The sequence below is a fragment of the Fomitopsis serialis genome, assembly GCF_022376445.1.
Source record: "Fomitopsis serialis strain Sig1Antser10 chromosome Unknown B0H18scaffold_63, whole genome shotgun sequence".
In the NCBI taxonomy this organism is placed as follows: Eukaryota; Fungi; Basidiomycota; class Agaricomycetes; order Polyporales; family Fomitopsidaceae; genus Fomitopsis; species Fomitopsis serialis.
The window spans coordinates 205,463-229,358 of NW_025955023.1; the positions used below are offsets into that span (position 1 = coordinate 205,463).

The 23,896-nt window shown below is 49.5% G+C and overlaps 6 protein-coding genes across 6 annotated transcripts; 4 read left to right on the forward strand and 2 right to left on the reverse strand.

Annotated features, from left to right (window-relative positions):
* Positions 1–2,489: 2,489 nt before the first annotated feature.
* B0H18DRAFT_956810 (uncharacterized protein) lies at positions 2,490–5,293 on the forward strand (the record flags this gene model as incomplete). Its single annotated transcript, XM_048042497.1, is given in 13 exon segments — positions 2,490–2,529; positions 2,575–2,699; positions 2,890–2,903; positions 2,951–2,995; positions 3,081–3,110; positions 3,207–3,285; positions 3,412–3,421; positions 3,441–3,527; positions 3,661–3,884; positions 3,917–4,087; positions 4,134–4,435; positions 4,485–4,557; positions 4,631–5,293. The coding sequence occupies 13 exon segments, from the start codon at positions 2,490–2,492 to the stop codon at positions 5,291–5,293; spliced, it is 1,863 nt and encodes a 620-aa protein (XP_047890608.1).
* A 274-nt stretch (positions 5,294–5,567) lies between these two features.
* B0H18DRAFT_880502 (uncharacterized protein) lies at positions 5,568–6,317 on the reverse strand (the record flags this gene model as incomplete). Its single annotated transcript, XM_048040772.1, has 3 exons — positions 5,568–5,784; positions 5,836–6,192; positions 6,229–6,317. Coding segments are annotated over 3 exons (663 nt in total), but the record flags the coding sequence as incomplete, so codon positions are not given.
* Positions 6,318–7,126: 809 nt separating this feature from the next.
* B0H18DRAFT_956812 (uncharacterized protein) lies at positions 7,127–10,008 on the forward strand (the record flags this gene model as incomplete). Its single annotated transcript, XM_048042498.1, has 19 exons — positions 7,127–7,302; positions 7,352–7,435; positions 7,492–7,521; positions 7,574–7,750; positions 7,803–7,859; positions 7,915–7,932; positions 7,986–8,039; positions 8,088–8,135; positions 8,191–8,214; positions 8,362–8,394; positions 8,445–8,531; positions 8,587–8,613; positions 8,667–8,735; positions 8,871–8,915; positions 8,978–9,052; positions 9,104–9,190; positions 9,241–9,611; positions 9,661–9,852; positions 9,908–10,008. The coding sequence occupies 19 exons, from the start codon at positions 7,127–7,129 to the stop codon at positions 10,006–10,008; spliced, it is 1,755 nt and encodes a 584-aa protein (XP_047890610.1).
* A 7,870-nt stretch (positions 10,009–17,878) lies between these two features.
* B0H18DRAFT_829295 (uncharacterized protein) lies at positions 17,879–18,079 on the forward strand (the record flags this gene model as incomplete). Its single annotated transcript, XM_048039376.1, has 1 exon — positions 17,879–18,079. A coding segment is annotated over one exon (201 nt), but the record flags the coding sequence as incomplete, so codon positions are not given.
* A 2,941-nt stretch (positions 18,080–21,020) lies between these two features.
* B0H18DRAFT_956814 (uncharacterized protein) lies at positions 21,021–22,009 on the reverse strand (the record flags this gene model as incomplete). Its single annotated transcript, XM_048042499.1, has 4 exons — positions 21,021–21,235; positions 21,380–21,559; positions 21,711–21,741; positions 21,797–22,009. 4 exons carry the CDS (start codon positions 22,007–22,009, stop codon positions 21,021–21,023), a joined length of 639 nt encoding a protein of 212 aa, XP_047890612.1.
* A 750-nt stretch (positions 22,010–22,759) lies between these two features.
* On the forward strand, positions 22,760–23,860 carry B0H18DRAFT_956815 (uncharacterized protein; the record flags this gene model as incomplete). The annotated part of the gene is made up of 6 exons (XM_048042500.1): positions 22,760–22,790; positions 22,833–22,882; positions 22,987–23,130; positions 23,234–23,305; positions 23,406–23,514; positions 23,541–23,860. 6 exons carry the CDS (start codon positions 22,760–22,762, stop codon positions 23,858–23,860), a joined length of 726 nt encoding a protein of 241 aa, XP_047890613.1.
* Between the last annotated feature and the right edge of the window lie 36 nt (positions 23,861–23,896).

The window sequence follows — 23,896 nt, forward strand, 5'->3', positions numbered from 1 at the left end:
GTATATGGCTAGGCGCCCGCTCGGCATGGCGGACTCGAGCTGAGTCCGAACATGTGGCTGAGGGCGCTCGAGCGATCCTCCTCGAGCACCCTCAGCCAAGTCCATCGCGTCCAACGACGCGCATCGAACAGCCCGCAGAGAGGTGGGAGGGAGTGGGAGGGGCTAAAGGAAAGAAAGAGGTGAGTGACACATTTACTGACCTTCCACAATTACTGACAATTTCGACTTCCACTCGACGCCTGCCCACCCACTCGAGCTCCATCAACCTGTCCCGCGCCCGCTACCTATGCGTCATGCACGGTACAGGTTGCGCGAGGCTGTCCCATGCTGGGAGAGGCCTACGCGACCGGTTCCGTGCGCAGGCGCGTCGGTCTGAGCTCGCTCGGTCGACTTCCGTCCACCGAGCCACACACACACCCCAGGACCCCTTCCCGAGCTGCCAGGCCGCGCGTCATGCACGGTTCCGGTCGCGGCAGGCTCTCCCATGCTGGGAGAGTCCTACGCGACCGGATCCGTGCGCAGGCGCGTCGGTCCGAGCTTGCTGGGTGGAATTCTGTCCACCCAGGGCCCGGCCCACCTACTCGACCTCGACCCGCCCGTCCCGTGCCCGTTTGCGGTGCGGAACGGTTGCGTCGGGCTCTCCCATGCTGGGAGAGCCCAGCGCGACCGTTTCCCGTGAAACGGTCTCGGGTCTGAGCTCGCTGGGTGGACTTCTGTCCACCCAGCGCCCAGCCCCACCTACTCGACCTCGACACGCCCGTCCCGCGCCCGTTTGCGGTGCGGAACGGTTGCGTCGGGCTCTCCCATGCTGGGAGAGCCCAGCGCAACCGTTTCCCGTGAAACGGTCGTGGGTCTGAGCTCGCTGGGTGGACTTCTGTCCACCCAGGGCCCGGCTCACCCACTGCACCTCGCCCCGCCCGTCCCGCACCCGTTTGCGGTGCGGAACGGTTGCGTCGGGCTCTCCCATGCTGGGAGAGCCCAGCGCGACCGTTTCCCGTGAAACGGTCGCGGGTCTGAGCTCGCTGGGTGGACTTCTGTCCACCCAGCACCCAGCCCCACCTACTCGACCTCGACCCGCCCGTCCCGCGCCCGTTTGCGGTGCGGAACGGTTGCGTCGGGCTCTCCCATGCTGGGAGAGCCCAGCGCGACCGTTTCCCGTGAAACGGTCGCGGGTCCGAGCTCGCTGGGTGGACTTCTGTCCACCCAGGCCCGGCTCACCCACTGCACCTCGCCCCGCCCGTCCCGCACCCGTTTGCGGTGCGGAACGGTTGCGTCGGGCTCTCCCATGCTGGGAGAGCCCAGCGCAACTGTTTCCCGTGAAACGGTCGCGGGTCTGAGCTCGCTGGGTGGACTTCTGTCCACCCAGGGCCCGGCTCACCCACTGCACCTCGCCCCGCCCGTCCCGCACCCGTTTGCGGTGCGGAACGGTTGCGTCGGGCTCTCCCATGCTGGGAGAGCCCAGCGCGACCGTTTCCCGTGAAACGGTCGCGGGTCCGAGCTCGCTGGGTGGACTTCTGTCCACCCAGGGCCCAGCTGACCTCCTTGACCTCAACCCGCCCGTCCCGCGCCCGTTTGTGGTGTGGAACGGTTGTGTCGGGCTCTCCCATGCTGGGAGAGCCCAGCGCGACCGTTTCCCGCGAAACAGCCACTGGTTCAAGGCGTCTGGGTGGGCTTCTGTCCACCCAGGGTGCTCAGCACGGGTCAAGTCGTGCCAGGCCCGTCCCGCGCCCGTTTGCGGTGCCGCATGGTCATGTTGTGCTATCCCATGCTGGGAGAGCCCAGCACGACCATTTCCCGCGAAACAGCCGCGGGTTTGGTTGCTCTCAGTGGACTTCTGTCCACCCAGGGCCCAGCCCACCTCCTCAACCTCAACCCGCCCGTCCCGCGCCCGTTTGTGGTGTGGAACGGTTGTGTAGGGCTCTCCCATGCTGGGAGAGCCCAGCGCGATCGTTTCCGCCAAAGTGGTCACAGGTTCCAGGTGTATGGGTGGTCATCCGTCCACCCAGGCCCCAGCCCACCTCCTTACCTCGACCCGCCCGTCCGCGTGTGTTTGCGGTGCGGAACGGTTATGTCTGAATCAATCAAATTTTCATTTATCAAATTTTCATATTGGTCTTGTGCTGGCCTCAATTGTACTAATCAAAAATGACTGTACTGGACTAAAAGTAAGTATTGAGTAATTCATTGTAGACTTGCTTATGAATATACTGTACAGTATGCTTGACTGTATATGTCTATATTGTCTGACATCTCCGCATAGTGCAACTTATCATGTATCCTTATCAGCTAGCTACATGATGAGTCATAGTAAAGAGCACGTGTCACATGTGCCCTGATGCCAAGCCTCTTTTCTTGTCACATATAGTGGGCATTGGCGATTGCAATTCCTCATTCCCAACCCCCATGTTTGTCTTATTCCTCTCCATCTTTCTTCTGGAATGCTGGCCCTTGCAACAGTCCCAGCCTAGACAGACTATTTGCATGTTGCCATGGGCATGCAGGTAGCCTTGCTAGGCTGGTTGACACAATGTATGTATGTATTTGAGTATAATACATTGACCTACTCTGATATAGGTTGCTGTTGTATTGGGCTCTGGGGGCTTTACTTTGATTCTGGGGGCTTTCCAGTGACTACGGTTGCTACAAACAAGCATATGCCATTTGGGTGTTTGGGAGCCTCCTCGCTGATATTGGTTGGCGTGCGCTGTCACTTGTTTACAGTGTTGTTGGGTTCTGGGGGCATCATTGTGACTCTGTCATAACAAACAAGCATATGTCATTTGGGCATAAGAGGGCCTCCGCACTGACACTTGGTTGGTGTGCGCCATCTCTTGTTTGTATGGGTACTTTGGATCTGACGGTCATGCTACACACATGTCCATATTGTAGATGCATAAGATCTGGTACGTTCTCAATCTGTATGCAATACTGCACTGATATTTGTTTCCAGTACAGGGCCAATGTTGAACCTGGGTGACGTGGCATATTGCAGGCAGTAAACATGTGGTATGGGTGAGTGGTACATTCCATATATGCAGTATGTCATACTAATGGTTGTCAGCTTCTGCATCTGTGTGTAGTATGGCACAACACTGGATCATTCACTCAAGGTACGTATATCATATAGTCTCATGATATGAATTGAACTTACGGAACACATAGACAGAACTACATAGTCATTCTTTGTTTCTTTGTTTTATGTACAGTTTTCCCACTTCCTCTCATCCATGGCTGTATGAAGACGTGGCCAGTCTTTATGCATTCATGGCTGATCTCGCTTATTTGGTTTATTTGCACTGGTGTACAATCTGTGGACTCTGTCTGTGTGACGTGTAATGAATGATCTGAAACTCGGACCATGTCGGAAGCATGAGAAGATCACGTGATTGAAATGATGCATCTTATCTGCAGCACATATCATGTGCGTGGCTTATCTGCAGCTCATACCATGTGCATGGACACGTGTATCAGACCTTGGCATCAGAAGCTGATCTCTTCAGGTGATGAAACAACGGGCATAAGGATGGGTGTGTTCCCCCAAGAGATTCTGTCCTTTCCCCTTTCATCCCATCAACTGCCTAAGCCCTACGTTGTCTTGTGAGTATATTGACATTTTTGTGTCCCTTGGACTATGCTGATTATGATTGAGTACTATCATAGCAATGGCCCGTACAAAGCAAAATGCAAAGCGCAGTGTGGGGTTGTCCCACATGGAGTACCGCAACAACCTCTCTGTGGCGGGAATTCATGCCTTGGCACAAGACGACCTCATTGAAGACGAGCAGCCAGATGAGGTGACGGACCAGTCTGACAATGATGACATGTCGTTTGATGATGAGCCGGATGATTTTGAATCCATGGTGATGTGTCTGTTCCTTCAGTGCGTACGCACAGACTGATTATCCTGTGACACTAGTACTGTGTCATTTGCCACAATGGCGGTGGCCTCATCAACTGCGACATTTGTCACCGTGACGTCTGCACAGACTGTCTTGGAAACATTGACATCGCCACCGTGCAGGAAGACTGGCATTTCCTGTGTCCTTCTTGTCATGTGATGACCCTTGGCAACTCCGATAAATACCATGTACGTAACATTTGATGTGTCCCATTCAAGTCTAAGCATTGTGTAGGCCTTTCACAGCCATAACGGGTCTCGGAATGTACACTCCGAGCCATCCCGTGTGACGGGAACCATGGTGGCTCCTCAGCACGCATTCTGCTCCACTGCTCCAGTGGTGATCTTATCGTTTCGTCTGAAATCACTCACCAAGGAAGCCAGTATACCCGATCTGTTCCATATGAACCTCAACAGCTACTTCTGGAATACAAAGGGGAACCTTCAGTACTTCGACATCCCATTCAACTTCGAGACGGACAGAGACGCAGCAATTCACAGCAGAAAGATGGAGAAGTTGTGTGCGGGTATCATGACGTATGTAGTTCTATCTACTCAGGACCACATTATGACGTGTTGTCTGCAGCATACCAAATGTCCGCGTTGTGACGTTCATCTATACGCACAGCAATGTGCAAGTTGGAGATCTGTATCATGCAGTAACGCAGCGTCATCAATAGAGGATGTACGTCATGTGTTGTCTGAACACATACTTATCTAATCATTGTGTAGTGGTTCACCATCGTCCTCACGGAGCACTTCAAGAAGCTCTGCCATGTTATACGCCTCCACTACATGTTCATCCTTGCCTGTGGTGCCATCGTCAACAAGAAGGAGTCCCTCGAGGCGCTCAGGGAACAGCTGTTCCTGTACAAGGTCCCCTTCACGTTGGGGTTCACGACTGCCACTCTGAATGCGCACCTCTGCTCTGATTTTGTGGGCCACTTTGCAACCCGCGTCATCATCGAGCTAGCTGTCCCAAAGCCGTCCACGATGTCGAAGATGCTAGGCATGTCCTTCACCCTTCGTCGTCACAGCAGCATTGTCGTGTTCCGCTATGAAAGCTTGATGGGCGATAGACGTGTGGATGTCGAGAAGTACGTCTGGCACCATCCCAAACTTGCGCCTGCTGGCCATCCACTCCCGTACCAGTGCCCTATCTGCAAAGCTCTGTGCTGTTTGGAGGGCAGGACGGGTCGTAACCATAACAAGACACATATCGCAGGCTACCAGTGCATCAACAATACGTGCACCTATCGGTGCCTCTGGGAGGTCTCATATGACCCAACGAAGCTGGATAAGGAGCATGGGAAGTGGTTCCGGGAATTGCATGAAGGTGAAGAGATGGCTGATGATGACGATGAGGACGAGGAGGAGGTGTACTACCGGTTGTAGGTGCTGTGGCACTAGGACTCAACTCCTTGTTGTTCTGTGGATTCAACTCCACACATCTGATGTAATGTGATCTTGCCAACTATATGTAATGACCAGCAATGATGGATTGACAACTATCGTATGACTTAAGACCCATTGTCCTCATCAATCCGCATGCGCTTCACTTCATCCCGTGTCTCCTCGACATCACTGTCATCATCATCATACCCAACAACTCGCTTGACCTTGCGGGTGGGAGATGTCTTCTGCAATGCCAGTTGAATACGTTCTTGATTCAATTCCTGTGGGTCATTGTTTTTATGTGCCCTTCAATACCACAATGTACATGACTCACGTTCTCAATGCTGCGGTCAAGTACACAAATAGAACGAAGCTTGCATATCAATTTGTACTTGTCTTTGCCCCGCGGTACAGCCACAAAGGATGACTGCACTTCAACCATCTGCCCAACACTGACTGAGGTAGGATGTGACGTCTTGAAGTGGTATTTGCTATGGGTATATGTGAGTTTATTGCACAGACATATATATAACTGCACTCACGCCTGACGGTTGACATCCTGTACACGTTCATAGTATTGGACAACATTGTCAGAGGTGAATACCTCATCCGTCATGTGTGAACGCAGTATATGGCGAGGGTCATAGTCATGAGGAATATCCATGATGCTCGCAGAGGAAGCACTGCTGCGCGGAGTGAGGTATCTGTTGTGAAAGTCCAGGACAATGTGGCCTTGTTCACGTTTGACATCCCAGCCTTGCAGACATCCCTTGCCCAGCCTGCTTTCAAAGAGCTGATGTATGTTCATCATGGCAACTGCACTTTGATCAAATTGTGCACTGCCAAGCCCTCCAATGCGGACATATTGCTCAGTGTGAACAAGCTTGGTCCGAGCAATCCTAGAGACTATTTGTCAGGTAGGGTGTTAATCTGACATGTTATATGGTACATACTCATTGTCACGCATTATAGGTGGCAGTTTTGCCTTCAACATATACCCCTGTACATTGAGTACAACTTCTTCATGTGTGCTGTCTTCTTTCTCTGTGTAAATCAGCAGCTTCTCCTTGGCAACACTGTTGTCAAGCAGTGTAGTTGATGCGTGGACATGATCTGCCTATACTGTATGTCAGTTACAGCTGTTAAATCTTTTGTCTATTGTTCTACCTTCACCATTGAGGTCATCTGTATGGATGATTTCTTTCCGTTCATTGCCCGCATCAGTTCATCCTGGAGGCTTTGTCCTGATGACACAAATGTCTACATTGGTAAGTCACTGCTTGATATCATGTACTCACTGTACTTATCACTTGCACCATAGAGCTTGACAAGAGCCATTATAGATGTCCACAGCAACAATCTGGTGATGTTCTGGGAACAGACATAGTAAGCTCACATTGCATTAAATCACACCATAATTTGTTCATGATTGCACAGTTCCACGGCTGTGCTTCCATATCAACATGAGGCACTGAAACATATCATGCTTCTTTGATTGGAAAATATTGTGATTGAGTGGTCCTTCAGTCATCTCAAGTTTCTTGTGTTACTTGCTGCTGTCGTGATGTGCTCATTAATACTTGTGCTAGATACAATGCAGTTATTCATGGATAGTACAAGGGTTTGAGGAGAAGATCATAGAACTGAGCAGCTCTCATGAGACATATCCCATTTTCACATGCTGCGGTGATGCCAAGCATCTGATTGATGGATCAAAAGCTGATTAATCATATGATAAGGTGGATGGATCCTGCATATATAGGCAGACAATCTGCACCTTGATTCCCGTGCATCCCAATTGCTCTCTGAAACATCTCACACCCTTGCCTTGCAATGTCTGCGTACGTTACTGCACTATTATTGGTATTGGTATTGTTTTATGATGGCTATTGCAGCCGTACTAGATCCCAGGCTGCAAAGGCCACTAAGGCCACCAAGGCTTCTGGACCTGCGGTCAAGACAAAGTCTTCTGTAATGGAGACTAAGAAGCAGCCTGTAGTTGCCAAGCGGTGCGTTAAATTGGTATACTGTTGCTGTTCTAATCTAATCTAATTCTAGTTCTACTGCTAAGCATGCTCTTCCCCCTGCGACTGCTACATCAGATGATGAGCAGACGAGTGGTACAGAGTCTGATCAGCCCATGTATGTCAATGCAGTATGCAGTATAATAATGTTAAACTAATATTGGATATCACTAGACAATCCAAGCTTGTGGGCTCTGGAAAGAAGTACGTATATTATGTGTATATTATGAAGATCACTTATTCAAATTGCTTACAGAGCTCAGGCTGCTAAGAAGGCTGTGTCTCTGATTGATGATGAGGCTGCTGGTAGTGATGATCAGGAGAGTGATGCTGAGGAGGGTGATGTCACCAATGATAGTGAGGAGGAGAGTGTTGAGGCTGTTGAGGACATAGAGCCTGAGGAGGATACGGATGATGAGGTAGTGGTTGTTGAGTGAGTCTTATGCATGGTTCATGAGTCATTGAATGTACTAAGTCATTACCAGGGTTCCTAAATCAGCTAAGAAGCCCCGTGGAAAGCTCACAAGGAAACCATCTGTGTTGTAAGGCATTTTTGTTATTAATATGCTTTCATAGTCCTTACCATGCATTATGCAGGGAACTGTCTCAGTCCAGGTACCTTGTGTTGGCTGTGAATATTGTCTGCGTGGACTGACATTGTTGTCAAGCCCTGACTGGGACAATGACCTGATTGGCTTAACTCCACAGAGCCCTGTCAAGCGGTTTGTGCAGTCACACAGTCTACATATTCATTGCTGATGTCACTACAGACGCAACCCTTCTGGGCCACCAGAGACCCCAGCCACTCCATCCCCTAAGTTTGTTGTTTCAAGTAGTGTTGTGTATATGTTGTGCTGACACATTAATATGCAGCAAGGGCAGGTCTCACAAGAAGCGGTAAATACCTGGAAATATTGTGCAGTGTCATATGTACTAAGTGTGGGTTAAGTGATGAGCATCCAAGCCCAGGTGATGATGACAGTCTGACGTATGTGAATTATTTCTCTGGTCATTCATTTGCTGATTCAATCATACCATGATTAGTGCCTCCCCTACGAAAAAGTCTCGAGGGACAGTGTGGGTATATATATATTTATGTATGCATACTACTGACACTGTAATTTTAGTGCCAAGGGCAAGGGCAAGGCAAAGCAGGATGCCATCATTTCTGATGCTGAGGAGAATGTGTTCCTTGACAGGAAATCCAGCAGCAGGTATGTACAGTAGCTCTTATGAACCTGCACCTTAGTACTGAGATACTCTATACAGTAGTGACGTGTACATCGGGAAGCAGAGGTAAAGAAAATCATACAAATTTTATAAGATGTTTGTTGAATTGCTTTATACAGACTTGAACCAGTTGTAGAAGTACCTGAGGTGAAGAGCTCATTGAAGAAGAAGAAGGGCAAGGATGTTGTGTAGGTTCCATTCATATATTGCATCCAGATACTTACTAATAAGTACACAGTAACAAACATGATGTTTCACCCATCGCGGGTGCTGTGTAAGGTCTCTTATCATTACCTATAATCAACATATTAATGGTCCACAAGTTATGCAAGTCCAGAGTACAAGCGTCAGCCACCCGAGGGCAACAAGTTAGTGTCTATGTTTGCATTACTGAGATTTTGTATTAATGTCAGTTTTACTGGTAACATAGGCACTGTCTGCAACTGGACAGAAGCAAGATCAACGGTTGGCTCAAGGACACATACAAGAACATGTGGCCCCTGAAGTGAGTCTATCACCAATCTAGTCATATGTTAAACTGATCCAATGTGATCAGGAAATATGATGTTCCCAACCATCCAAGCATCAGGGCAGATGATCTTGTTGCATCATTTACGGAGCAGGGCATTCAGTTCCAGACTGCGTGAGTAACTAGTGCAAGTTCATATATTTGGCTTTACTGATAATATACAGTGCCCTCAAGAAGACCCTCACCTTCTCATTCAGGATGATGTGGCTTGTGAACCCTGCCCGTGCATGTCCAGACAACTTTGGAGCCATGGGGACGGGGTACTACCGGCCAGTCGTCACCTTTGAAGATCATGCTGTCATCAATGTCACGTTTGGGGTGGTTGAGCACAGTCATTTGATCACTGCAGGTGAATTCAAGACTGGTGTTGGCATGCGGACTAGCAAGTCCATTGCTATCATACCCCTTGATGTGGAGTTTGACCTTGCTTGGGCATTCTGGTGTGAGGTACTGGGACAGCCTGAGCTGTCCTCACCGGCTGTTAGCAACAACTACGTCAACTTTGGCACTACTCTGGAGCAGGTGGACAAACGTGGTATGTATGTGACAACCCAGAATATAATATCTGCTCATATCCTGTATAGATGCATTTACTTCCAGTCGTGGCAAGGTCAACCTCGACAAGTACATCAACAGCCCTGCCAAGCATACAGCCTCCACATCAACAACCCCCTCACGCACTCCTCGTAAACCCCAGTCTGCACTCACCCGTAGCCGTCCCCAAATAATCAATGATACCCTGGGTGAGCGTGTAGCCCTGAGCCCCCGTCAAGAGAGTAAGTACAATACATCTTCCATATCAATCATAATTAACAACCTTTATTTCTGTAGTACCTGTGTGGGATGCACAGAGTTCTTTGATGCAAATGCTACTGCAGCATTTGACATTGAGGCTGTTGAACAGTTGTGCCCCGCACATTCAACGAGCCTAGCAAGCACTCCATTGTGGCTGTATTCCATACAGTGTCTACGTATACCACAGCTTCCACACCTCATCCAAGTCTCTCCTTAAATGTTGTGGGTGCAGCTGTTCTGGTGGCCAACGATCTTGACTGAGGGGTGGATTTTGGGTGGACTCTATGTTACTGCATGTCTTTGCTGATGTTATGACCATATGATGTATGCCCATGATGTATGTTATGATTTTATGACAGTTATGTTCCATGCATGATCACTGCGTGAATATAGTGGAAGAATAAGCTCAGCTATCCCAATCACTTTACCTTTTAGTTATCACATGTGAACACAGTCACGTGCTGAGAATTTCAGCACATCACATGTTTGCATTCTACATTGTTTGAGCGCCTACTGTTCTTCTTTCTGCTGTCATGTATCTCCCAAACTCCAAGTCCATGCTGCTGTTCACAGTTGTACTGTTGCATGTGTATGTGCAGGCACTGTTTATTGCTGCTAGTGTACTGCCTATACACACAAGCACATCACTTCTATTGCCACAGAATGGTTGCTTGGCAATGAACAACCAGTGCACACAATCGGTGTACACTGCATACACTCCACATGTGCTAGCAGACACATTTCCCAAATCTTCTGCACCCATTATGGGTATGGCTCAGGAAAGCACCATCACAAAAACGCTTCCAAATTGGCCCACATCAGAATATATTCCCAATAAAAAACCAGCATTGCCTTCCCAACGTCATGAAAATTTTCAACCCACCGTGTTTCAGTATATGCTTATTCCACACATCAATTTGTATACCATTATCAAGAAAATCAAGTTGCACTTGGGCCAATATAGCATGTACCGACATGACTTCCATACAGCACTACTAGGTCTCTTACAGGGCAGAAAAATGGATCCTGTGAAGTTGAAATTTTCATTCTTTTCGAGTGCTAGACAAAAAAGTTCAAGTTCAGTGAAGAAATCATCTGTGGCCCTCCTGGGAGGTGGACAGTCACGCTATAATGCTGGGGAACTATGGCTATGGTCTCAACTGAACCCCCACATAAGTTCACACATTCAGCCATTACAAAATAGCTACCTACCGAATGATCAGTTTGCATTCACTGCATATTGTAAGCCTGATGAAACAGATGGCTACTTCAAGGAAACACAAAATTTGGTGGCTGCAAACATTCCACTACAGGAACTGCTTACTCTCCCTAAAAAGTATCTGTTGGCTATAGCCAAAGCACATTATATCAACTGCACCAATAAGTCCTCAGTAGCTGCTATACGTTCAGCAGTCAAATCCCATGTCTGCAATATCCTGTGGCAGTATGCTAAGTCTAATGCAGCATTGGAAAGGGCACATCAAATCTACTGCAAGAGTGCAACGTTTCAGGAATGCCATGGATACCAGTGCAGTAAACACAGCAAAAACTCCTTTTCCCCCATTGCCATTGAGTCAAACTACACAGAAACAGATCATAACTGACTTTTCCACTGAGATACAGCCAGCCCATCATCATGAACTGGGTTGTGCTGTCTGTGGACTGCTGTATCCTCTTTCAAAACTTCTTCCTCTTGACTCTGTGACAAACAGTCTTCATCTGTTGGATGCTGCAGGTCAAGGATAACAAGGAAAGAGCGGACAAGTGACAGTGACTCTGTGGAAGAAGTGTCTGGACCAGTTCTAGTGCCCAGTGCTAGACATGTGTGCCATACATGCCAATCTGCATTAAAGGAAAATGAGGTCCCAAATCATGCACTTGCAAATGGGCTCTGGATTGGAGAGATTCCAAAGCAGCTACAAAATCTGACTTGGGCAGAGCATCTTCTCATAGCACGTGTGAATCACAACCGTTGTGTAGTTCGTGTCAAAGGCTCACTGCAGAGCAAGATGATTGCCAATGCAGTCTGCCATACTATTCCTATGCCCAAGGTGTATGACGCATTGCCTCCCAGTCCCAGTGAGCTGGATGAAGTGCTGGCGTACATATACATTGGTCCCACCCGCCCAGTTGCTAAGGATCACCAACGTACACCCTTGCTAGTCCGCAGACAAAAAGTAGCTGCAGCATTGGAGTGGCTGAAACTGAACCACATAGACTATGCAGACTTAGACATATCCTACCGCAACCTGAGATGTATTCTGAAGACACTCCTCCAGTGATACCGACTATCACATAGGCACAGGCAACAAGGATCCTGAGACCCAAGCTGCCAATGAATCTGAGGAGAATGATGGCACTACAGAGGGTCCATGTCCATTTGTAGTGCATGGGCTTATTGGTGAACAGCTCACAAATATGAGCACAGATGCATTACGGGCCTATGCACTGCAGCATTTTAAATCACAGAAAAAGGCAGCTCTTGGTATTGGGCAATCAGAACAGCCAGAGTCCCTATTCTCAAACCCACAGCTGTACCCACAGATGTTTCCTTGGCTATTTCCATATGGTCTTGGGGGTCCAGGAAACACAAGAGGGTTCAAGAACATATCAGAGCCTGAGAGAAAACGACAACTGTTGATGTACCATGACAAGCGGTTCCAGACTGAGGCCTACTTTCCACTGGTTGCATTCAATCATGAACAGATCAAAAGCAGTGCAACTGGTGGATTTCTGCTTGCAGAGCAGCAGAAGTTTGCAGATGTAGCCAATAGGATCTTGTCTATAGATGAGAATGTCCTGGATGATTTGACTCAGAAACTCAAAGAACGTGGACACTACAAGCCAGAGACACAGGCAGAGAAGGACTGCTATCAGCTCATACAAGATGTTGATCATGTTGCATATAAAGTCCCTGGATCTCTGACAAGCAGGAAACACATGCGCAATGAGATATGGGCCCTCACATCCTATCTCGGAGCTCCATCATGGTTCATAACATTTGCACCTGCAGATGTGAAGCATCCATTGTGCCTGTACTTTGCAGACACAAATGAGACATACAAGCCTGACATCCTTGATAATGATGCACGTACAAGATTGATTGCAGCTAACCCTGTCGCAGGAGCTAGATTTTTCAATGTAGTTGTTGAGCTATTCATAAAGCATGTTCTAGGTGTTGGCTCTAATCATCCTGGCTTGTATGGTGACACAGCTGGATACTACGGAACAGTTGAGCAGCAGGGACGGATGACTCTGCACCTGCACCTCATGCTATGGATCACAAATGCATTGACTCCACAGGAAATACGTGAGCGTATCATGGACCCCACATCTGACTTTCAACAGAAAATGGTTGAGTATCTAGAAAGTGTCCACCAAGCAGAGTTCATGGGTGCAAACATGGCCGATGTGTATGACCAGTTGCTCAGTGATCAGCAGCAGGATAAATACATTGATCCTACCCTGACACTGCCAGACCCACCGCCTAATCAGATGCATACATGTGACAACAAGCACTTTGATGATTGTCAAGGCTGTTCTACAGATCATGGTGGTGGGCCAAGTTCTACAAGACTGTGAATGACCTGGTATACAAGTCCAACCGTCATAGCTGCTCCACAGGGGAAAGTGGTTGCAAATATGACAAGCGGACAAATAAGATCATGAAAGTCTGTAAGCGGAGATTCCCCAGGACAACAAGGCCATGCACAGTTGTTGATCCAGACACAGGTGCACTGCTCATGAAGCAAGGGGAAGCAAGGCTCAACACTTTCACTCCTGCCCTTACTTACCTCCTGAGATGCAACACAGATGTCACAAGCTTACTGTCTGGCACGGCAATCAAGGCAATCACTGCATATGTTACAGATTACATCACAAAGACTCCTTTGAAGACACATATGATGTTCTCAGCTGTGAAGACAGTATTCAGCAGAAATCCTGATCTCAAAGCAGGTGAAGATGGCAACCGCAAGGTGTGTGCACGGAAGCTGATCACTAAAATTGTCAATGCTCTCACTGCCAGTGCAGAAACAGGTGCACCAATGGCTTGCATGTACCTCCTTAATCAGCCAGACCATTACACCAGCCATACATTCCGCCCCTTCTACTGGAGGAGCTACATGTATGAGGTCCTCAAGGCCTGGCCGACTGAGGAGCCAGTGTACACTCCAAATGAGAAACCAGCCAAAGTAGTCATAGGCAAGAGCCATGATAAGTTTGTAGGCATTACACAACAAATGGACTACATGTACAGGCCAACTAAATATGCCCAAGTGTGTCTGTACGACTGGATCAGACTGAGTGACAAACAAACCATGGGACGTGCCATGAAACGTGCTACTCAGAAGCTCAAGCCAGTACATGAGAAATTGCTAAATTGGAGAACAATGAGGACAAGAGCAAACGAGATATAAAGCCATTGCCTAGTCGCAGAGGTGGTGGCCAGGATAAATGGAAGGAAGAGTCTGATGATGATGACCCATTGTTGCTCACAAAGGAGACAGCACAGAAGGCTAGAGAGGATGAGCAAATGGATGCTATCACAAATTACCATGAGCCCACACACTTCCAGCCCACTCATCCTCAGTATGAAACACACATGGCTGTCATGCTACCAGATCATTGTGCTCGGGTGCCCAACTTTGTTGGAGGCACATTGCCACGTCAAGACAAGGGTAATAGAGAGGAATATTGCATGACCATGCTCATGCTCTTCAAGCCTTGGCATAAAGGCTCAGACCTTAAGGATACTTCTCAGACATGGGATGATGCATTTGCTAGCCATAATTCACAGAACGGCAGCAAGAGGTCATGAAGTTCTTCCACATAAAGTATGAGTGCAATGATAGTCGAGATGACTTTTCCAAGCACAGACAGGACAAAGGAGAACATGGAGGCCTGGGCTTTGAGGAAGAAGAAGAAGTTGACAATGATGATTACATTGATGTTGTGCAGAGCAGTGTAACAGGTGATGATGGGGCAATTGACTATGATCCAGAATGGGATGTTCTCGGGAGAAGTCCCTGACTCGTATTGCACAGATGCAACAGGCAGAGAACATTGCTCATGCTAGTGGCTGGCTTGATGACTCCAAAGACAAGCATCACTCTCACCAATGGACCGGTTCCAGCCCGTGAGCACCATGACAGGACCAGAGTGGAAAAGTGTTCTCAGCCAGAAGCGGGAAGATATTCTCCATCAGCGAGAGGAGCAGGCAGCAAGCAAGCCCAGAGATGAACCTGGTAGCCACAACAATGGCAATGACAAACCTGCAGACTATGTGGATAATGTGAAGGCGGTAGACTACAACTATATGTCGTCAAATTCAGAGCAGCAGATGATAAGCTTCAGTCACTTATTGATGGCATAGTGAAAAGCTTCACATTGAATGAGGAGCAAGAAAGGGCTTTTCGTGTAATTGCTAACCATGCAACTCAGCCTCCTGCAGAGAAGCTGAAGATGTATCTTGGAGGAATGGCTGGAACGGGAAATCTCAGGTCATCAAGGCTTTGATCAGGTTCTTCCAAGATCGCAATGAAGGCTATCGCTTTGCATGCATGGCTCCCACTGGCTCTGCAGCATCCCTCATCTCTGGATCTACATACCACTCCATGCTGGGATTCTCCAAATATGGTGATGCTAATAATGGGACTCTGCGGAATGTCCGTGACAGACTGAAGGATGTGGACTACATATTTCTGGATGAGATTTCCATGGTTGACTGCAACCATTTCTATGATATTTCTGCACGTCTATGCCGCATATATAGCAACACTGGTGAGCCATTTGGTGGCAAAAATATGATCTTTGCTGGTGATTTTGCACAGCTTGAGCCACCAGGAACGGGGTACTCTCTGTTCTCAGCAAAGGTCAACAGTGTCAGACACTCTACGTCAAGTTGGAGACAACAGGAGGCGTCCCTTGGGAAGGCAATTTGGCATCAAGTTACTACAGTTGTGATTCTCCGACAAAATATGAGACAGAAGTCTCAGAGTGCTGAAGATGCAAAATTCAGAAAACTGCTGGACAACTTACGCTACAAAGCTTGCACAATGGCAGATGTGAATTTTCTGCGAGGCCGTATAGCTGGCCGGGGCAAAGGCAAACCAAAGCTTAGTGATCCCAACTTCCGGAATGTGTCTATCATACTGTCATACAATTCCCACAGAGACCGAATCAATGAGCTTGGTGTGCGAGGTTTGCAAAGGACACAGGCCAGACTCTGGAATCCTTTTACTCTCTAGACCATTATGGGAGTCCTGAGGAGAGTAAAAAAACACGCAAAATGAAGAAAAATGCGGATGTCAGGCGCAAGGTGGACAAGATCCATCCTCATCTGCAAAATCAACTCTGGGCATTGCCAAATAAAAATTCCAATAATCACCCAGGGATAATATCCCTCTGTGTAGGACTTCCTGTCATGATTAAAGCCAATGAAGCCACGGAGTGCAATGTCACCAATGGAGCAGAGGCAGTAGTTGTAGGATGGGAATCCAAGCCACTCACAGGAGACAAGAGAATGCTGGATGTGGTATTTGTGAAGCTTACTGCTGCTCCCACTCCTGTCAAACTTGATGGTTTACCTGAGAATGTAGTCCCAATTGCTGCTCAGACAATAAAGATTCCCTGCTTGATGCCCAATGACCGCACACTGACTATCCACAGAACTCAAGTGGCTCTCATACCCAACTTTGCCATGACTGATTTCAATTCCCAAGGCCGTACCAGGCCATACAATGTGGTGGACCTCCAGAACTGCAAAAATCACCAATCTGTGTACACGTGTCTGTCCAGGGGTTCAAGCTATCAGGGGACCATTATTGTCCAGGGCTTTGACAACTCTAAATTCATGGGCGGTGTCACTGGCTGGCTCAGACAGGAATTCAGAGAGCTGGAGCTGCTAGATGAGATCACAAAATTGAGATATGAAGGAACATTGTCTCCAACAGTACAAGGGGTCACCCGTGTAGCCCTCATCCATGCTTACAGGAACACAAAGGGTGCTAAACACATGCCCAAGACCATGCACACTGCACTGAGATGGTCTGAGAAGCAGCCCTTTGACATTGAGGCTCCATACAAGGAAGCTGAGTGGGATATAGTAGAGCATCCAAAGAAGAAGAATGCAAAACAAGGAAGCACAGATGAGCTTGCTGAGCAAGCAGCAAGTGAAGATACACAACAGATCTCCCAACAGGATTTGCAGGCAGCCAAGTATATTCCTGCCAAAGGGCTGTACAGCTTGCAACTGTGAGTACAGACACTGGTGGTAACATGCGCAAGAGGCCCCTGGGACAAGGGACACATAAAGATAGTAATGACAGGCCAGCAAAGAGAGCACGACCACTGGCAAATAATAGCAATATGCCACTCTGTTTTGACTGGAATGAAGAGACATATAGCTGTGCATTTGACAGTCTGCTGGGCATTTTGCATTGTGTTTACCAAGAACAGAACATGTACTGGCAGCAGCATATAGCTCATCAAAACAAATATCTCTCAGCTTTCACAGACATGTTGCAGCAGGTCCACCAAAACAAAACCAACCTCAACAGTGTCCGGGACAGAATGCATGAGATGCTGCACAATGATGATCCAAACTCATTCCCCATGGTAGCTCCTGCAGGGTCTGATCTGTATGCTCTGTGCAAGCAGATGCTTTCTCATGATATGGACTACTGCAATGAGACAGACCGATGCTCCTCATGCCATGTCTCCCAACATGTGACCACTTCTTCAACCAAGCTATGGACATTGGATGCTGCATTGTGGGATTCCAGGATTGCGCGGGGGCGCCATGTGACAACACGGACAACTTCTCATTGGGTCAAAGCCACCCAGAAGCACAAACTTGGAACTAGATGCCGCTTTTGTAATGCAACTATGATCCATGAAGAAGTTCTTACAACAGCACCCAACTTTATTGCATTTAATGTATACAGGGCAGATTGCACTAGGCTAGAGAAAAAGGTGGACATTAACACTGCCTTAGGTAACACCTCTTACCGACTGTGTGGGGTGATTTACTTTGGTGGATTCCACTTCACAGCAAGGATAATATCAACAAATGGTCATATCTGGTTCAATGATGGCAAAGAGACAGGACAGAATTGCACTGATGAAGGTATCCTGACTGCAAGTGGTGGCTTGCAACTGTGCAGTGCAGGGAACAGACATATGACAATAGGTCTATATGTCAAGGTTGCCTAACTTGTAAAAAAGTGCTACAGTACCGAAGGGATCGTACTGCCAGTCATGGCCCTCTCCCCAGCAAGTGATAAACGGGAGTCTTGTGACCATGCCGTTCCACCACTCGCACATTGCGATCTCTCCTTCCAGGGCCACTGGAAATTCTGTAGAATCAACTGCTGGCATGAGAATGTTGCGGAGTGTATCCACAGGATAGGTGGATTTCAATGATGGGAGGGCATACAGGGAACTTGAAGAAGGTGCATCCGCTAGTGGTGGCGACAACAGTGCTTGTGGCGGGGACAATGGTACTCGTGGCGGGGACAACAGTACTCGTGGCGGGGACAACAGTGCTGGCATGGGGGACAAAGGTGCTGGTGCTGGAGGCGGCGTCCGAGTAGGTATAGTTGATGGCTGAGTGGCCTGAGTCGAGGTGGTTGGCTCGGACGTGCTCTGGACCACCTCTTGTCGTTGAAGATCATGCCAGTGTACAATCCCTCGGCCTCTGGAACGGAGTGTTTGAAGACTTTTTGGGGCCGTGTCCATGCAGGTGAGGGATCCATCATCCACCTGCAGGGGCTCAATCGTGATCAAATGATTCTGTTGACGGCCTGTACAGGACTAAGTACTCACTGCGGCAATGTGCTGAGCGAACTCCACTGCGAACTGCGCAACAATCTCGCAGGTAAGTTTGCTCCAATCTTTAGGGAGACCATCTGGTATTTGATTCTGGGCATGCTCTTTCCGATAGTCCGTGGCATGATTCATAGAGACACGGCGCATCACCCAGGCTAACCGCCAGTTGGTCGCAAAGCTGAGAGTCAGCTCAGCATTCAGGGGATGATTTGTCTCCCGGCGATGAATCGCCTTGTCAGCTAGCTTTGACCACCCATTCTGACCCCGGATGAAAATCTGGGAGCCCTGGCGCGAGCTCTGGATCCATAGGTCACCGGGACTCCCCACAGTCTCCAGCGGCAAAGCGTCTCCTGCCAGCAAGAACTGGATTTGAATATAGTTCTGTCTGTTGATATCCATGAAGCGTGATTTCTCTGCACCGGCGGCACATGTTGAGATGTTCGGCGTGAAGGCCTCTAGATACACGGAGGCGCCCCGCTCTAGCTCCAGAGCGCGAAGGTGGCCCTGCTGCTCTGCATCTGTTTACAGGGGGCATTATTAGTTGTGAGAGCTACCCACCCAAACATACGCACCGAGAATTGGGGGAGGGCCAGGCAAGACAATCATGATTTAAGTACTACTGCAGTAGGATGCGTCGAGACGGGCGTCCAATCTGTGGCTCAGATGAACGTGACATGATTGTCTCATGACTGTGACATGTTGTCACAGTGATACCTCTGTGAGCCTCAAATTCTTGCAGCTCAATTGGACAAGTGCACGGCCTCACCTATCCTTCTTCACTCATCTATCCTATTTCTCGTCCGTCACTCACTTGTCGCTCAGGCGATGTCGATTACGCCGTGCTGACGAGATCTGGATGATCACCCGAGCTCTACCTGGTCTGGAAGTGCTCTGTCTCCGCTTAATCGCAGTCGAGTCTGTAGCCCTGGATAGTACATCGCCACCTCGCTCCCCTATTGCTGTCAACCAGAAGCTCCCGTGAAATACACCTCCGGGACTGCGCTGGTTGTGAATGTCCCCTGGGGATGTGTGACTGGCAGCACCTCACTCCGAGTCTGCTCGACGTTCCCCCGTTGTACTTGACTGTGGACACCATCTCCCTCTGGTATACTGGTTTCCTCTCTGCTTCGGAGTTCCAGTCATTCGACGTCTATGCGTTCCAGGCCCTTCGGAACATGCGTATAGACGGTGAGCTGCTGCCGGAAGACTTGGAGTCTCCGACTACCCCAGCTGACATGGTCGCGCTGGCCACAGGCGTGAATGCTGGTAATTCATGGGCATCCGTCCGTCCGCCTGTCACAAGTATCCTCAGCCTTTGCTTTTGTGTAATTTGAGCTGTTTGCACAGCAGTGTTGCAAGCTTGAAAAGCTGCACATTGATCTTCTGGAACCGCCCTCATCTGCAATGAGTCAGACCATCAGCCAAATTCTACGAGTATCCGGGCCGGCATTGGGGGAGTTGGAATGGAATCACCCCGGTTGGATTGGTGCTTTCCTTCCGCATGTGAGTGGCTGTGCGCATACCAGTCGCGTCGCGTACTGACTCGGACATTCTCGTACAGCACGTTCTAAACTGTCTTCCACCTTTGCTGACAGATAACACCAGTCTGGGAGTTCTGACCATGGACTTTACTTCCACCTCGGCGCTGAACATGATATGGGCGTATAGAAGCCTCCTGAGCCTGTTCGCGCGAATTGGAAGTGCACACCTGCAAAGTGTGCATGTTAACTTCCTAACCTTCCACAGTATAGACGGTTCCGCATGCGCGATCACGGCAGAGGCTATTGCAGCATTTCATGCCGCTCTCTTCCGTAACGTATTTGCACGGTTGTCCTATGTGGCTGTCACTATCTCCTTCCGCGTCAGCATCGGCTCGAACCAAGAACACATTGCGAACTCCATTGCAGAAACACTATACACGTTGTCGGCTAACGTCAAGTCCGCCTTGTTCCCCTCTTTAGTCCTTGGCTGGCTCGTGGAGTCATTGCGCTGGAACTTCCTGATGGATCGCGTATCTAGGACCCAGAAGAACCCACTGCATGAGATGGAAAGTGTTGTACAACGAATTGGGCGACCCCTCCTCTCTCGCCGCACGCTCGGCTTTATAGTGTCAATCCTACGATAAGGAAAAGCAGCGGATCCTAGAGCATCGACGACATTCGACCATCAATCTCTCGTTGCCGAGCCTACGCCTTGCTATGTATCATACCGGCCGAATTCACTCCCAGAGCTCGGTTTGGATGATAGGCACCGGAGTCCACGCTACAAACCCTGTTCCACTCGGTCGATTATGTTCATCTTTGTCTTTCTTTGTTGTCTACTAGTAGTTGCTGCTCGTACCAGTCTCGATCACATGCGTGACCATGTCTCGTCCTTGCACCTCGTGTTTGATGAAACAGCTGTATGTGGTGCGCAGTTTTCTCTCGAGTTGAGGTCCTCTGTGACTGTCGTCGCAGTTAGCAGACTTCTTGCTGTTTGCTGCTTGTCCTAGCCTATTCCGATTGTCTCCGGAATTATTCATGTTGATAGTACTACCTGTGTGCCACATGTACACATAGTACCGTTTCACCTAAGAATACATGCAGCGCTCTCGCATGATGGTAGCGGGACAATTGATGCCTCCGAAGCGCAGTCATATGCGCTGGGGCAGCGATCAACTCGAGTTACGTGGCCGCATACATTGCTCGGAATCACTCCTAGCTTCCGCATCGTGTGTGCAGACAGGATGACCATCTCGCAGCGATGCAAGTGTGAGTATGGTCTCGTAGTCATCAACTCCGGGACGCTTTCCCGCTGCCTCCAAGCTGAAACATAACACGCCGACATGGATGGGTACGAACAATACCATACTGTGATAACCTGAACATCACCCATATTAGCATCTACATTCACCGACGGGATATAACCCACCTTCAGAAAGTAATCTCGAACAATTGCGGACTCAGATACGAGCGACCCGAACGCCATCAGTAAACGGACATCGCATCATGAGATTGCCGCTGGGGCGTACGTCTGTGGAGTCTTCTAGCAAAGTGTCCTACCTGAAGAGTATTGAGGAATAACAATTCAGTGATCGAGAGCATGCGTAGTGCTCACGTCGTCGGTCCATCCGCTCATGCTCTCCCTCCCCTGCGTGACGTCGTCCACAAGCGACGTCCGTTCCGAAACCAAGGCCGCGCTGACCTGCGCCGCTCGCTTGCCGATGGAAGAGAACATCTCCAGACACGCTAGAGTTAACGCATACCTTATGCCACCACATCGCTGGACGTGACTGCGCGGACTGTCATCCGTCATGGCACACCCCGTCATGTTCGTTCGTTGCTGGAGTGATCAGAATGGTGGCTGTACGAGCAGAGAAGACCGTGACCGAACCATGCATCCAGTCAAGAAAATGGTGCAGGTGGCAGTGTGATCGGTCGACGCTAGCTACACAGCTGACACCAGCGTAGCGTTAGTGCCCGACATCGATGCGGGACAAAGGTCTTTGGACGCACCATTTCGTTCGTTTTGTGGCGATGAATATAACATTGCCGTACAACCTGCAGAATGCACGTTTGTATTTGTACGTTGAGTCCATAGATATTGAGGTTCCCAGGCAGTCAGTTGGTGCCACGGTACGCAGTAGGGGGAAACATAGGATGGCAGGACGGCTGTTACACCGAGCCCGGACGGGGCGACGGAACATAGGTCAGACTGTTAGGCCTGTGAAGACGCAGTGATGCCACCGCAAACGACGGGCGTCGTATACTAGAGTGCAGTGAAGCAGTGGATGCCTGAACTCGCTCGTCGCCAGACCCAGCCTGTCCACCTGGCAAAAGAAAAGTGCACGTCGCAATGTGTATTTGGACCTTGCATGACCAGGATCGCGCGCGTATATGCGCGAGCTGGGCGGCGGGTGCGTTCTGTGGGTGCCTATGCAACACATCAGCCACGATTCGCGTGATGGCCAAAAAAGAAAGGATGGCCAAGTACAATCGACCGGCAAGAGCCTCATCACTCAAGCGACGTACGCTGGTCAACTCGCTCTGTTGTTTCTCAGGAATGCTCCACTGACCCTCCATGACTGAGTCATATGAGTACGAAGACTCACGTGCGTGTTTGATACAATCGCGCAGCTTCAACCGCTCGACAGGCCCTGCGAGCCCGCATGATGCTGTTGAAGATAGCTGCCAGTATAACTGGGTAAGTACTGGCGGGAAGCGCGTATAGGGCAGCAGGGTGGGCGACAACTACATATGTGACGTGCACAATGCGTAGTGACCTTAAGCTTGGCGATCACGCGCCAGGTCGATGACGTTGAGCGTGTGGTACTTAGCTCGCAGATGCAGCCATTAAGTGACGTCGTGGTCAGTGTTCTGAATATTGATCACTACGGAGGGCAACGCATGTCGATCCTCGATGTTGATCATGAACTTGAAGGGGCATCCAAGGTTGGACCAGAGGGGAGATCGGATTTATGGTCGGTAATCCCAGTGCGGCGAGTAGAGGCGCACGATGTAACACTGAGGACCGTTAGATTTATGGTCCTGCTAGTCACTACGTGCCAAGGGAAGCGCCGGGGAAGCGCCCAGGGAAGCCAAATGGCGACTAAATTATAATAGCGCAGTGTGTGGTGCCCGATATGGCTGAACAACAAGAGGGAACAGAGGCGCCGGCGAGCAACCGGGACACGAGTGACTTGAAGACGCGACACGCATCGACTCAGATCAACACACTCACACTGGCCTACCCGTCACTCACAGCACTTGTTCGCAGTCAACTAGAGGCATTCGGGTGTATGGTGAAGAAGGACAGCACTGAGATCTCGAGAGGTGGTAGGCGACGGACACTGCACCGCCAGCCGTCAGCGGGGCCACGCTGGTGACCGCAACAATGTTCGATGAATCGCCGCAAGGGCCGGATGCAGCCCAAACTGAGTCGGCACAGTCCCTAGACTACACCGACCCGCACACAGATGACTCGGATGCCACGCGCGGAGTAGCTGAACACGGCGCGGACGCAGACGAAGGGCCTCAGGATGGACTCAGAGGCACGTCTGAGGACTCGGACGGACGTCAGTACGGCGACACAGGTCAGGAAGGACTGGTTAACACCAGAGACGTACCTGCGCAGCCCGAGTCGCATTTCGAGTCGCCCAGCCAGAACGAGAGCAGCGGCTGATGAGGGAGAGGGAGGATGGCGGTTTGACGTGTAATC